Here is a 16,150-nt window from a genome sequence, read left to right as displayed (position 1 = left end):
TGTCACCTCTGAGGCGTAGCTCTCCCATAGTACAAGAGGGAGCTTCTGAGACTCCTTGCACTGGATTCTTAGTAGCTACGATCCCTAGAAATGTGTGGGCTTCATTTCCCAGCAGAAGCTGTGCTGACTAAAGAAGCTACTGCCCACAGGCTGACCCCAGTGCTTCCCCCTCTGGCACAGGCTACTGGTGCCTCAGATTTGCTGAATGAGATGCATGCGAGCATGCTGCCTAATCTGGCTCAGTAAAAATGAATCCAGCTAGCTGAGGCTGTTCAAACAGGAAGTTTCTGGTAACCAGTCTCATTTGGGCTGAGGAACTGCTCATAAGCAACTAAGCTGATAAGTGTGACTGGCAGGAGGGCACTATGGAATACAAAGAATGAACAGGAGACTGTTCATCTCTCCAGCCAGTGCAGATGCAATCAGAAAAAAGACCCATTTCCACTGCCTTAGTTCTTGTACAAAATTGCTAAGTACCTGTATATGTTGCAATGCAGATGTATGGCGGGAGAGTTTATTCTGAAGGCTGTCTGAATCATCCTTTTATGTTATAACACAGACCACATTTTAACCAACTGGACTGACATTCTTCTCATTAATTTCTTGTGTAAATTTCTACGAAAAAATAATTCAGCCATTTGCAAGAATAAGCTTTTGGGACATCTTCCACTACTAAAGCCTTTTTCAGTTATTTCTTTGAAAAAGTTTAGTGTCTCTGAGGTTGATCCTTTGCAGCAAGACACTGTTGGATCTAGGAAGTAGTTTTTGTTTCTCATTTCCTATTTAAACCACTCTTAAGATTTTGAAAACAAACATTTGGACACAGTAAGGATTGTGAATGCTAAAATCTCCAAACAGTCTAGCTGCACAAAATATGATCTGTTTCCACTGTTCCTCCCCGTATTAACATCTTAGGCCTTACTAAGCTTCAGGAGATGATGAAAGCGTCAGAGATACAGAGACAGCAGCAGCACCTGCTTTAGACTTAAGAGTATTTGGGCTTGGAACTGTAAAGGAGCTTTCACTCACTGGTTTTAACATGCCTGCTCATTTTACAGAGCTCTTACTCAAAAAGATGTTACTACTTCAGGATGTGGACACCATTTTATCCATTTATAGACATGGAAAAGTATGCCAAGATAACATCCCTTTGGAACTTTGCTAGGAGTACAATTCTAGTCATGTTTAGCTTGCCTGTAAGAAAGACAGCTATTTGGCTGCTCTTCCTACAATCGCTGCAACATTTCTCAGAGCAGCAACAAATTTAAGGTCCATATCCTCGACACTGGTAGCCTCTGTAGACTAAAGTAATGACAATTTTTGTTGTCCATTGGCTACACAGTATATAATGCTGCAAAATTCTCATCTCTGTACAAGGTGTTCACGATCTACAGCACCGACTGCAAGCTGTGCAGCTGAAAAAGATTAAGAGTATATTTTAGTTTTTTAGTATATTTATTTGCATGTCAAATTGATAAATTGCAGCAGATTTGGAGTTCATAATTGCAAAATTTGGCCTTAAAATTCATAGGAATTTTATTCTACCAGGTAGGCTCCAATTTCTAATTCATTCATGGCTGCTCACCATCAAGGAAGATCACTGGTCATCAGCTGAACAGCATATATGAAGCAACATAAAGAGAATTCAGTAACCTGCTCAAGAGAAAGCCTGTAAGATAATGAGGATTCTCCTTCATCTCAGGAGGCACATTTTTCTCAGAAGACCATGAGTTGTATTTTCATAGCAAATAAACATTGAAACAAAGAATCATTGTAACATTGGTGTAGAGTTTGGGTATAGATATGCATCATTAAACCCAAGCAGTACACTTTGGTGTTTCTTTTGTGTTTAAATAAAAAGTTATTTCCTTTTTTAATCTCCAGATTACAAAACATTGGTTTTAGATGCAAAGTTCATACTGATCCCAAAAACATAAGTTTAATACAGTAAAATTATACCGAATAGGAATACATTATTATGCAAAGCATAGATGTGTATTTTTTACTTTTCCACTGTGATTATAGTCTGATGCCTCATGCTGTTGTGTTTTTTAAGATGTAAGTACTTAGTAGTGGCATTTTAGAAGTAAAGCTTTGAGGTAGAAAAATAAGTAATTTTAGTACATTTACCAAATGGCTTACAATTTATTCATTATAAAATCCCTCTGTTCCTTTACTCCTACGGCAGAGAGATTTAGCAAAACTATTTACTGAAATAGCCTCATACAGACAAAAACACTCAGATTTCTACTAAACAATGCCTGTTTTGTTGCTTGTTTTCACAATTTTGCAGAACTAACGGTTCTGTTTATGCCAAGATTAATAATTAACAGTTGTAAATATATTTCAAACAACTGGAGGCTGAAGAGGAAACAGATCATGTCAATGTATTTGTGAACAGACATCAATATAACCATTGTGCATGGACTACAATTCAGAGGTCACATTTTTTTAAATTACTTATGTTCTGGAAATCATAAATAATGTATTAATTTTAAAGGATTACATGATTTGGCTTAATACACAATCGTCTACAAGTTTCTTCTTTGCGATTAGCAAGCAACATTCCTTTGAAGTTCATTCACATTTTTCAGAATAATTTTCAACAATATTTTCATCAGAAGATGAACAATGCACTTCTAAAATCCACAGTTCAGGGACTAGATGGAAAATATAGCAACATTCTGTAATAATCTGTACTTGAAAGAGAATTTGCAATGAAGAGGTATAATTTGAATATCACAGTTCATTTACTATCCTCTTTCAGATGTGCAAAGTTACAAAATAACACAGATGAATGGTCATTTTCTGGCATTTTAGTCCGTACAAGAATAAGCAAAGAAATCACAGAAGGGTTAAGGAAAATTAACTCTCTCAATCTGACTACTAGATTAGCTCACCATGGTTTTCACTGCAAAACCATGCCACTGAGATTCAGCTGCCCCTCCCCCAAATTCAAGGTTTATTATCTTACCTATTTTGCATTTTTTAAGAATTACAAGTATTAAATGCATATCCAGCTATGGATAACAATATGGGAACACTAAAATTTTCACAAGAACAAGTAACTATGCATGTAGAAAGCAGACTGGTCTGCCTAATGTAAGTATGTGTAGTTTTTTGCTGTCATACCAACTCCCAATTTCAATCACAACTCTTAGCATGATTCTTCAAATTTTTAGCTTCCATCAAAGTCTACTAAAGAAATGTTAATTCTCACACATCTACTTTCTCTTCTACTGACAGGTTGCTGAGAACTCCTCTCTGTATACTTTCTCTGCTTTTCTACTGATTTTTTTCAATTCCATTTCAAAACTGAGCTTTGGTTTAAAGATCACATTTGGCTTGGAAATGGACTAAGTGATGTTGCATCTATTAGTAGGGGATTAGATCTGATAAACCCAATGTCCTCTCCTGTCTCAAGTTCTAATTTAACTTTCACCTTTGTTAGTTTGTCTTAAATTATCTCTTCCACATTGAACAAAGAGATTTCCTTTAGCCCTTCTGTTTCTGCCACCCGTCTCCTTTTATTCCTTTGTTCACTCCCTCTTTCCCTCATCCTCAAACATTCCTTCTTTCTTGTCTAGTCGTCTCCATTAGTCTGTGAACACCCTGGTAAAACACTCTCCTGCTTCCTCTGCTGTACTTCCCTCTGGGTTCTTCTTAATTAGTTCTTTAATCAACTGAAGTTATCAATATTACAAACATACTACAGAATTTCTGGATCCACATTTTTTAGTTCTCCTGCTGGTGTCATATTCTCCTTGTGCTACCTTCCCAAGACCACTATCTTCTTCCACTACTTTTCATCATGGACTAACTACTAAAAATAACTACAAAATATTTTCAAATTCTTCTATGAACCTCAAACTCTCACCCTCTTTTCAATTTCAGAGCTCTGATTCACTGTGGATAAGCTACCAACCAGGAAAAAAATTGGTATGGTGAAAATTGAATACATTAAATTTTATTCTTCCACTTTTAAATTCAAAAATCTCTTAAGTTAACTCCACTGTTCCTGACCTGTGCTTTATTCAAATTCAATCTCTTATAAATTAGTATCTAAGATGCTGCCAAATTCCATCAGCTCTTATGTTAGTGTTTCTAGAATATATCTTTTGCCTAAATCTTGGCATGCAGCTTATCCATACCCTCATATTTCACGTGAGGACTATTCTAGTGCTTCCTTGTCTATCCACAAGACTTGTTGCCTCACTACTCACCAGTCCATTCCAAAAATAACTTTTTCTCCTTTCTGCCTCTTAAAAGTAAGCTGCTTCTCATTCAAATCACCATCAATGGATGTTATTTCCCCCTTCATCCACTTTCTGACTCTTGCTCTTAAGTCTACATGACTTTCATATTTGTTTATTTCTTAAAAATCACCTTTTCTAACTCTCACCTTGGACCTTTCTTCTAATTTGCCTGTTGTGCTAGAAGCTTGAAAACTCATCATATAGTCTCTAATCAAATCCCCACTTAAAGAATCTCCTTATGTTGAGCTTCTGATAATCATTCAAATGCATAAAATTAACAGGAGAAAAAGTATGCCACACAACCTGTAAGTCTACAAGAAATCGCATTCTTCCAAGAGCTTATCATATTTATATGGAGAATATCATTCCACATATTTTCCAACCACAATTCTTTTCCATTTCATAATTTTTTAAATATCATTCTTACTGACTAGGAAGCTTTCAAAACAATAAGTTTTGAAAGGTAATCAAGTGTTCATTTGTAAATTATATATTTCTCGATTTACAGATCCAGATACAAAGTTTGCTTAAAATTAGGCACATCTATCTTTTTCTTTACTGATCTAAACTTGAGTCTGTAAGTTTCTGTCCACTTGTATACTTTTCTTAACTCTTTCTCTTCTGTATTATATTATCATTCTAGAAAAAAACCCTAAAGAAATGGAAAACATAGTTCAACTTCTAGAGCCCAAAGTCTAAAAAAGAATGTATATGTCCAACTTTCAGCTACTTAATATGAAAGCAGAACTTAAGATTTTATTTCAACAACTGTCTAAATTCTGGGATATGACAGGTTTGAAAAACAGAGAGTGCTGTAAAGCTGGACTAATTTGCAATCTCTTTTTATTTGAAAGGCAATCGTCTCTGTTTGCCAGACATCAAAATACGACATTTTTTGCGGATACGTCACACTTAAGATGTACTTTCACTGATGCCAAGTTCAGAGTTTGATCAGAGCTCATTTTTGCAACACAATTAAATCAAGAACTCCCCCTTTCAGTTACAACCTCAAAACATCGACTAACCTTTGGTACTGAAGTTGAAATGAGCCAATTCAAAAATCCCACCAGTTTGAGCTGAAGTTACTTGCTGGATTTAGACAGCCTGGGGGAAAGGGGAGACATATCTGAAGGAAATGTATTGAGAGCAGCAGGACTCCCTTTAGGAGAGAAGGAGAGAACAGTTAGTAAAAGGAAGCAGGAGAAATTATGTGAGAAGAACAGTGTCTGTAAAATGTGAGAGGGATAAAAAGAGAGAAAAATGAGTAGAGAATAATAAGTCCTAATAGAAAGTGGAACAGCAAAAGCAAAGAGAGGGAAGTGCTCCAAGACTTCAGGTAGAGCCTTACATCTCAGAAGGTAATTATTTGCCTGTGATTAAAGTTTAAAAGCACTGTGAAGGGAAAATTTTACAGAATAAACTGACACGGGTAACTTCGGAGTCTCATATAAGGCTGGGATATGTGGCCACTCAAACTAATAAAAGCTCCTTACTCACTTAAGCGTTCTAAGCACAGCTATGTCGCACATGGCCATGATTTCCAATTTTAGAGAACCTATCCTTGCCTCCAGTTGGACAGAATACAACAAAATGATAACCCAGAACCCAAAGGATGGCAGAGAGTGATATTGGTACTTTAGTTGGCATTATTTTTACCTCTCACTCACTGAACGAATCCATTAATATTAATGTTATTTTAAATTTATACTGAAGTGTTACCCAGCTTCTCAAGACCAGCCAGAAATCAAGCATTGTTGAAGGTTTCATATTCAGCACTAACTAAAGCACAGCTCTAGTCTCTAAATACATGACACCTGTTTGGAAGCACACACAAAAAAAGAGAATTTATTTTTTAAAAACTAGTTGCAAGCTAATTTCTTCTAGTTCTAGAATCCCCTAGTTCTGGGGAATCACTTACCTTCCTACTGAAGCATGACGCTAAGATACAGAACATCCGCAGCCATTAAACAGTAGGATCATCTAGGCTTTTGTAATTAACTCCAGCATAACAAAATTTCCACTGCAGTTTCAGCTTTATATAGTATACTTATACTTCATTTCCTAAAAAATGATGGGGAGATTTCCACGCTGCTGTGGTATACATCTCCTGCAACTCAATGGTTAAGAGGTAATACTGCTAATAAGATTTGGCTGGTCACCAAGGAAAATAATTTTACACAATTGGGGTATCCTCATACTAGATACAAGACAACCCAATAGGAAAAGCATGTGCATTACCTATAATGCCAGGTGCAAAGGAAAAATCAATTTAAATAGTCCTACCGTTAGCAAAAGCATTGCTAAAAAATAGAAGTGCTAGTGTTACCACACCAAAAAAAAAATCAAGTATAATTTCCACACATTCGTATGTTAAGACAAATACGTATTTTACTTTATTAATTAGTTCTCTTGTAATAACGCTAAATAGCTAGAAACAGTGCAATCTCTGTACTGCATATGTCCTTCATAGAGCAGATCAGTTCTCAAAAGAGTAGTCCCAGGATCAAATCCTGCTGAAACGGCTACAAAAGACTCTCATTCAGTTCTCTTCCATGATGGAAAAAATATAGGCTGGATTCGTGAAAGTCAGGAAAAGGTTATGGTCACTGGCTTTGGAGTAAAATGCCAACCCACCAACCTCTTTCCATGGAAAGGAGGTGGAGTTATCATGGGAGCCATCAGACTCAGCAAGTTGCATTAGTGGTCAAAGAGAAAGCTTATTATCACTACATAGCATTAGTGGTCAAAGAGAAAGCTTATTATCACTACATATATTTGGTGTACTTCCTTAGACATTTCTAGGACAACTTACTTCTAGAAATGCTCCCTCACTATATAGTGCAGCATAAATGGTCGAAAATAAAAATATAGCTTGTGCAAACAGAAATTGTAACCAATCTTTCTAAAAAGAAGCAGCTCTTCTCATTATCACTGCCTCACTGAAACAAATGAATCACTACGGCGTAATTTCCTCTGAAGATAACAGAAAGTTTTGACTTTTATCTCAGCACTGGATTTGGTTCAATGACTTATTTCATTTTATTATAAAGCACTATCATCATCTAGTGGTATACTCTGCTCTTACATAAACTGCATGTTATGAAGAATAAAACATTTAATTTAGCATTAAACATGTAGAATAAGACACAGATTTATCATCTTGCAGTTATGCTAAACTTAAGTATGAAGGGAGGTGGAATATGAAATCCTGTGAAATAAACTTGACAGGACTGCGGAGGATTGTGAGAACAAACAACATGTAGACATTTTACATGATGGAAATCTGACTAATTTTCTGTCCAAAAGTGAAGACGGGTTAAATGAAAAAAAATACAGCTTGAGAATGCCTCATATCATTACTCATGTTATCCAAAAAGTATAAAGGGACAGGAATATTTTGAAAAAAAAAACTCATCAATTTAAAAAAAAAATCACACTGATTGTCTTATAATCTAAAAGTTTTTTTTTAATTTCTCACTACAGAAGTCTACTATTTCTTATGAGAATACAACCAGAGTCTACATAAATAAGTTGTTGACTTACGTGGTAACTTTTCACTCTAACAAAATCGACTTTCATGGAGATGAACCTTTCTGAATTTCTGCTGAGATTTTTAATGTGCTCCACAAGGTCAGCACAGAACTTGTAGCCACCTTTGAGTACACAGAGAACCACAATATCATTGTCTCCAATGTCTTGCATAATATCTTTGGCCAATCGTTCTGTCCTGAAGTGAAAATTAAGGATAAAATAACATTAGATGCAGTTTCTCTAAGTTCATGGTATGCTTTCCCTGTGGTTACAAAGAAACATCAGAATGAGTATCTAGCTTGACCTACAGTTTGCTCAGGTTTCTTGATTTGACTTGAATGTGTTTTGGATCAAGCTCACAATAGGCAGATACAGAATGTAGGATGCAAGGTGCAAAGCATATGAATCAAACTGGTTAACCTTTAATGCATTAATTCCCCAGTTACAGAAAAAAGGAGTAACACTTCTCAGCATATACTGAATCCGTAAGTATTTCAGAGATGTTGGAGATGCTTGAAGAAATTGAGCCTTCAGTTTCTCCTCGCAGCAGACACGAATACAAAATATTTCTGTACAATCACAGAATTTGTTATGTTAGTAACTCTCTAAAAACAATAAGTTAAGTGAAAGGTAAAGAGAAACACTATACATTTTTCACATTGACTGGCTTTGGAAAATGGTACCCCTACAATTTTAACAAATATATAAACAAATACTATAAAGAAATATATCATCAATCAACATTTTTTGAAAAATGTACGCTATCACTATTTCACACTGAAAAAAAATAGAGTGGAATGAGCTTAAGTGACTTGTTCAAGGTCACACACATGGCAATCCTCAAGGTTATGCTCTGATTAATCTGGAATGGAAGGGTTCCTAAATCTTTCTCTCTTTGACGGCTGTGCATCGCAAAAACAACATGACAGATTGAAATCAGAAGAATCACCTCTCTGATACAATAGCAGAGAAATCTTCAAGACAAAAAAATAAACAAGAGTGATCATCTTAAGTGACTTTGATTTCTACAGAATAAGGTAGATGGCATTTCTGGAAAACTGAACTTTTAAAATGCCACGTTCAGTCATCAGTCCTTTTTTTTTTTTTTTTTTTTTTGAGTCAATCTTCCATTTCTGGCATACACCAAATATGACTTATGTACATCGGACGTAAAGCAAGTTTCAACAGAAAACTGAAAAATGCCATCTGATGTTTCAGGGGAAAATAGCTTAGGGGACTATTTGTGGTGAACATATTTCTGGAAAGTTCTTTGGTAGCTCTCTGAATGAGTCAGTGCTTCCAATGAGGATGGACATTTTGGTAGGACGTAATTTATTAAATGATCCTACAATTTATGCTCTGTCTTTCATGGTCACCTTTTTCCTCTATCAATTTTTTGTTCCTTCCTATTGTAACATGGGAATCCATTTGCTTCTCCATACGTACACAGAACTACAGTGAAATCTCCCTTCTATGCATGTACCAGAGAAGAATAAACTCTAACAGGAAAATAATATGCTAGTTATGAGCAAAAGCTGCTCTCTCTAACTTTCATTTTCACATTTTTGTAACACTCAAGTATATTCCATATAACAATTTTTGGATCAAAAACGTTAGTATTTTTTAGATTTAAAAAACAGAAGATATAATTAGATCGTTCTGTTTCACCTCAAACATAATTCCTTTTACTGATACAAGGATGAAGATCAACTAATCTTTTATCATCTTTTATCAAGTCTGAGAATAATAGGAAAAACCTTTCTTTAGTGAGGAAACATTCTTCTGCTGATTTCCATCTACTTATATTTTTTCTCAGATTGTTTTAGGAGCTGAAATTTCCAAGAACTCCATAGACCACTTCTGTATTTTAAGAGTGTGGACTCCAGAGTATAATGATTTGTATTAGGGAGTTGCCAATAAATAAAAGCATACTAGCTTTTAACCTATATTTAATTGCTTCCTACTGACAAAAGAATTTTCTCAAGTGTACAGCCACCTTCTTACAAGAAAATTTTCCATAATCACAGTGTATTCAACTCTGTTTCCTTTTCCATCAGAACTGAACCAATCTTTCTGCTGGAGCAGGAGACGACACTGGCATTCAATGCACACTTCAAAAAATATTTATTGAATCCTATGTGAAATGAAGTTGTAACATATTTATTTTAAAAGAGGAATTAACAGTCAGTTGACCCTAATCAGAAGAGATGAAAAATTCAACACAATGTTAACTGAAGGGCAATAAAAGAAAACTTGTGTTTCAAAACAAATACAGGAGTCACTACTCTTCCTTATGATGGATGTTTATGATCTTCTTTCAAGGAGTTCCAACAATTTCAGTACTTGCAACCGGCTGTTCAAATGTGGTAGGTAGAAAACCGCAGGCTGGAAATGTCTCATGAAATTCAGATGTTCGCAATAAATACACTGTTAAAAATTACCATTTCCGTTTTGTAGCCTTTTCAAAAGATCTTTAACAGCATGTCAAAATAATAACTGAGCATGAACATTGAGCTGGACTACCACGAATACTGAAGCACCCTCAGATGCACACAGGAGAGAGAGAACATACAGGAACTACCACAAGGTGAGGAAAGGGAGATGTTCAAGCTTTCCCACAACCCTCCAGATTTCGCTTCTGGACCCAAACAGTCCACACCACACTTCTCTCTTGTGCTCGTCAGCTTAAATGGAGGAAGTCAATGGTGCAGTAGGAAGCCATTAGGTTATCTCATATTAATGATTTGTACTAGGGAGTTGCCAAAGTTTTACGTAATTGAATGCCGGTTTTCTGCTTTTTATATTAAAAACACAAGCTAGTGAGGGTGCAAGTGAGTAACTCAAATATTACTAAATACAGAATGCTTTGTATTTGCCCTTCCAACTTCAGATGTCCCCTTTTGCATATTTACATTACGATGCCAATTTTACTGTATGATCATACACTCTTTTCTATGAGACTCCCATCTCGTTCAATTCCCAGAAAAGAAATTACATGAAAGAAATTAGGCAAAGAGCTGCAAAGACAACTGTAACTAGCGCTTCCTAACCTTCAAGTATTTTTGACTTTGCCAATTAAATAAATAAAAGTATTTTTATAACTGATAAAAGATTTTTATAATATATTTATATATACCTTGTTTGTGGATGACAGGCTTTTTGAAAAACAATAATAATTCCAACCAAAATATTTATTTAGTAACATTGAAGGCACACATACCTGTCAACAATAATGCCATGAGGTATGAGCACATATTCCAGATCTCCATAGTAGTGCTGAGGGTAAGTGAACAAATCCAGACTATATCCTGGCCAGTTGTCTGAAATCTGAATACCAAATAGTACTGTTAAGACTGCTTCATGGTGTCTGACAATATGCAACTGACATAAAAATCAGTGTTCTGGTACACCATACTGGCTGAGTTAATTGTATGACATACTCTCTTCTGTATACAGTGGCACTCAAATGGTAAACTACAAAATTTTGTGATCAGCAGTAGATACAGTCAAAACTCACCATATCAATTTTCCTACTAATTATTTTGCTTCTTAGTATATCTCAGAAATCAAATACTGGAAAAAATATCATTTTTTAAAATTAAATTTTCCAGAAGAGCATTTTAGTTTCTTTTCCCACAAAATGCGGGAAATTTCACTTGAAATTACAAACACCGAGACATAAAGGGGAAATAGTTAATACTAAACTAGTGACAGGTCCAAGTTTCTTGTTACTTTCAAACTAGAAATCCAAATGTAAGACTACTAATACAAAGAGAATCTTCAATGGGAGAGTCACCCAGTGGGACTTAGAACCCACAAAATCATACTTTAAAACTGTGAATTTCTGTTTTAGAGATATTTTAGAATCTCACATAAATATATATTCTACAGACAAAAGAGCACAAAGGGAGAATAAATTATGTGATTCACAGACTGCATCTGTACAAGTCAATGGAAGACTGTACCACTTGTGAATGGTGAGGTCCTTAATTTAGAAGTCACCAAAGGTAAGTGTTTAAAAAAGTTCTCATCTCACTTTACTATCAGATAATCTGCAAAGCCATACATTTACTGAACAAATCTTTTACAGATTTAATATGTTAGCTTCACAACTATCAGAGCACTACGCTTAGGAGATCACATAAAATGCAACAGCAGACTACAGAGATCATGTTGGACAAAAATTGGCCAATGGGCAAAGGCTTCAGAAAGCCTTCAGAAAGCTATGAAGATGCAAAGTACACTTCAACAAAAAACAAAAACTAAACAAACTCCAAATCCACAATTTTCACATATACGTCAATATGAAAAACAACACCTCCAGGTTCATGAGACTTCTTGGAATCATTCTAGAGCTCTTGTTTTGAGATTGGTTCAGAATAAAAAGTGACACCTATTAGGTTTGCTTTACCATCACGTTCCTTGAGCAACATACTTGCCTTCTTCTTTCCACAGCTCAGGCCCATGAACATTGATTAGAAAGATAAAAGGTGAGAGACTTGCCTTTGTGAAGTGTATTTTTAATAGCATTTCTGCTAAATGGATTCCTTAAAGAATTGTCACTGAAATTAACCTATGCTTACTATTTCATCTAGTAGGACAATAAACCACGTCTCAAAAATAACTAGACTGACACAGCATATTAGATGTTAAGCTGTTCCTCCAGATTTGCAGTCTTTTTGACGTTACCCAGCTAATACTGCACTGAAACAAAGTCTTCCATCTAATAGGTTAATTTGGGGAGAGGTTGCATATTCATTGGCATCTACAGATGCCTAGACTGTCATGCCAGTCTAGGCACGCCCAATAGTTTCTGTATCAAAAGAAGTTATTTGTTGGTAAGTACTATTGAATATTGCACATGATTCAGAAAACAATAGTCAATGAAAGTATTTCCATTGATCCATAGGAGCCTTGAAACTAGACAGACACAAAAGAAGAGTTACTTAGTTACATTCCTCATTTCCATAGAAACAGTAGATCATACATACCCTCATTGTCAAAGTTTTTAATTGGGTCAGATCTCGCTACAAAAACACTGCTGCAGGAGGCCTAGCAAGCCTTTCTATGTTGTTTTCCCATCTTCATGTGCAGTACCTAGGAGCAGCTGACGCTTTTTAAGCATTTTGTAGCAATGAACTGTCTGGCATGATTTTGTTCAAAAGTATTTTAATATTTAAAGGAAACAATTTAAAATTTCCTTTTAATTGCATAAGTACTATTAACACACACTAGGAACCCATGTCAGTATTGCTTATTTAGGCAGCATTCTCATCAAATTAGAGGTTTTTAAGATTAGATGTAGAAGACTAAATTAAACGACTAGAAACGGCTTGAGAAACCACACAAACCAATAGCTTTTACTTAAATTACAGTATGTCCTTTATGAAACAAGATTAGGATGAAATTTTGATTTTTCTATCAATCTTCCTGGTTCTTTTGAATAAAAGAATATAAATTTGAAAGGATAACGAAATTATCCTGTAAAAGTGCTCACTGGCATCTGGTATATAAGATTAAATTCACATGCATTCCAATTTATTATTTTTCTAATATAATAAGCCTATTCCCCACTCATCTTTCATTTAAACAAGCACTAACCAATTACGAGCGTTCGGAATTCTAATTTACCCTGAAGCTGTCCACAGTGTTATGCTACAGGACAATTTTCAGGTAACTGTAAATTTGGAAGAGCATTCCACATGAGAATTAAAAAAATCTGTGATTGTCCTCAGCTTATATAGCTAAGTATCAAAAAAAGTCCCAACCCAAATTAAACTCAACTTCTGTTTACTTCTGGCTTTAAGCATAGAATATATAAGAAAATATATGTGACTGCTTCAATAAAAAGAGAGAAAAAAATATATATAGATATATATGCTACACATATTGCAATACAAGTGTGTAAAAAGCCATATAGTAAAATCAACAAACAGCTTTTTTTTAAGTTCAGATTTGGCATGTTCAAACAGGCCAGCAGAAATTCAGACTTAAAGAGCTGATGTGAATGTATACTATCAAAAATATAAATACATGGCAACGTCTGAAAGTGTTCCATCATGAGGAGCATGAAGGAATATGAGGAATATTGAGGCACACGAGAGAAAGTAGAGAAATCCGACTGCAATACCTTTGGAAGCACGTTGCTAGTTTTGTACAAAAGGTGGGTGCACATCACGTTTAAGCACAGTAAATATTTCCACTTAGGTAACAAAGACCTAGATTCTGCTTTAGTATAAAATAAGTGAGCTGAGCATCAAGTAAACTACAACTTTGGTAAACTTAAACTATATCATACTACATTAGCCTTACTTTTGGTTTCTGGAGGCAGAGGTATGAGGGTGCATGTGCACGTGTGTGTATCAAACAAAAGAAGAGAAATCAGTACAGCAGAACATGCTTTCTGAACATTCAGCCTCTCCTCTGCAAGATCCCCAGTTTGCTTTGGTGCTAAACACAGTCATCCACTTTAAAAATGGCATTTATTACCAAGGTGTCACAAGTGACAATTGGAACGCAGCGGCTTCAGGCACAGCTCAAACATAATTCTGCCATTTTGGGGAGGAGGGAAATGGAGGGGACTTTGGGGCAGGCAGGATTTAACCATTACCTAAGCAAAACTCTCAGCTCTGGGCTACAATTTGGACTGTTGTTCTGGAATTTGGTTAAAACACCCACACTACACTGAAATAAAAACGTTTCTGAAGTGGTGAGAACCCCTGAGTTTGACATCTGTTTTACAGAAGAATCTGCTTTGTCCCTCAGAATAATGAATATATATATATATATTTTGCTTTTAGCATAATTTATTCAACCTAATAGGTACTCAGAACACAAGGCCACATGCATTATTTTTCCTACTACAGAAAAACAAAATACGGACAACCTCGCAGGGCGTTTTTACCAGAGCTCCCAGATCTCCCCAAAGGTATCTAAGCTTTCCAGTGCGCACCAGACACTCATACACCTTTGGGGATCTTCTGCTCAGTTACTCAAGCAGGGACGTATCTAACAGCCGAAGCCATCGCTGCAGACGACGCAGAGGACGGATGGGGCTTTCTAGGTGGAAGCCCGCGGCGCGGCCGCGTTAGGCGAGGCGGCCCGGCCGGCCCCGAGCCCGGCAGCGCCTTCGCGCACGGCCGCTCGCTTTCCTCCTGCAGCAGCCAGACCCGTGCGAGGCGCGGTGGGGTGGGACGCTCCAGAGAGACAAGCGAACAGGGAGACACCGAGGGGGCGGGGGAGGGCCCGGCGGGCCGGGGCTGCGCGGGGCGGCAGGCGGCGCCGCGGCCCTGAGGCGACGGCGAGGCCTGCGGCGGCCTCGGGCTGCGGGGCCGGGGCACGGGCGCAAGGAGCGGAGCCCCGGGCGCCGCGCCGCGCCGCGCCGCGCCGCGCCGGGCCGGGCCGGGCCGGGCCGGGCCGGGCCGGCGGGGGCGCCGCGGCGGCCGAGGAGCTGCACCGGGGGTGGGCGGGCAGCGGGGAAGGGAGGGAAAGGCGGCCCGGAAGGCGGGAGGGCGCGCAGCAGCGCGGGCAGGGCGGACGCGTCCATTTACCACAACGCCGCGGCCTCCGCCTCCGCGCGCCGCCGCGCCGCTCCCGCCTTGCCCGGCCATCTTGCTGCGCGCCCGCCCCCGGCGCTGCTGCGGGCGGGCCGGGGCTGGAGCCGCGCCGCCCCCCGGCGCCGCCCGTCGCCCGGGCCGAGCTGCGCGGCCCCGCAGCGCTTCCCTTCTCCGCGCGAGTTACGCAGGCAGTAACGTTCCCGACGCAGGCTGAAGCATGGAGGACAGGAGCCTCAGACAAGCTCCGTCGTCTTCTCCTATGACAAGATAAAGCTTAATCATTAGAGGTCTCTTTTTAACGGAGAAAATACTGATGATAACGTGCTAAAGCATACGTAAGGCGTCACAGGGTAGCTGTTAACAACGAACTCGGGAAGGAAACGGCAGTGTCTTTGCCGTTCTCGCGGCAGGGGGAGGGAGCAGCCTCGGCGCCCCCCCCCCCCGGGGCGGCGGCGGCGGCGGCAGGCGAGGGGGCCGGACGGAGGCAGGCAGCGGGCCTGGGCGTCCCGAGCTGCCTGCGTTGAATGAAACCGGTGTGGTTCAGACTGACATTGTAGCAGGTTTGCGCTCATATCCTAGGGAAGTAAAGGAGGCCAGAAAGCAGGCGGTTGCAGCACGTCAGTAATCCTGCCTTCCTTCCCGGCTGGCTGCTGAACTGCTGCCCCTTCTTCCCCTCCGTGCTGCAATAAGCTGTGGCTTCCCGTTTCCTTCAGCCCGCCTCTGTTCCTCGTGCTGTCTGTTCACTAAAAGGAGAGCATTTCAGGAGGCCATTCCGATTCTGTGATGATTTTGATTCTGCAAAAATTG

The 16,150-nt window shown here is 38.5% G+C and overlaps 1 protein-coding gene across 3 annotated transcripts in view; it reads right to left on the bottom strand.

Annotated features, from left to right (window-relative positions):
- The window catches only part of PRTFDC1 (phosphoribosyl transferase domain containing 1), a 50,266-nt gene extending 34,843 nt beyond the window's left edge, over positions 1–15,423 (bottom strand). For all 3 annotated transcript variants that reach the window (XM_068934548.1, XM_068934549.1, XM_068934550.1), the window contains exons 1-3: positions 15,338–15,423; positions 11,008–11,114; positions 7,800–7,983 (exon numbers count right to left, since the gene is read on the bottom strand). In XM_068934548.1, the coding sequence (XP_068790649.1) occupies positions 7,800–7,983; positions 11,008–11,114; positions 15,338–15,397 (351 nt within the window). In that variant the 5' untranslated portion in view covers positions 15,398–15,423. The remainder of the gene's footprint in view (positions 1–7,799; positions 7,984–11,007; positions 11,115–15,337) is intronic.
- Positions 15,424–16,150: the final 727 nt, after the last annotated feature.

The sequence above is a fragment of the Struthio camelus genome, chromosome 2, assembly GCF_040807025.1.
Source record: "Struthio camelus isolate bStrCam1 chromosome 2, bStrCam1.hap1, whole genome shotgun sequence".
NCBI lineage: Eukaryota > Metazoa > Chordata > Aves > Struthioniformes > Struthionidae > Struthio > Struthio camelus.
Note: the sequence above shows the minus strand (reverse complement) of the source record. Positions and strands in the feature narration are given on the sequence as shown.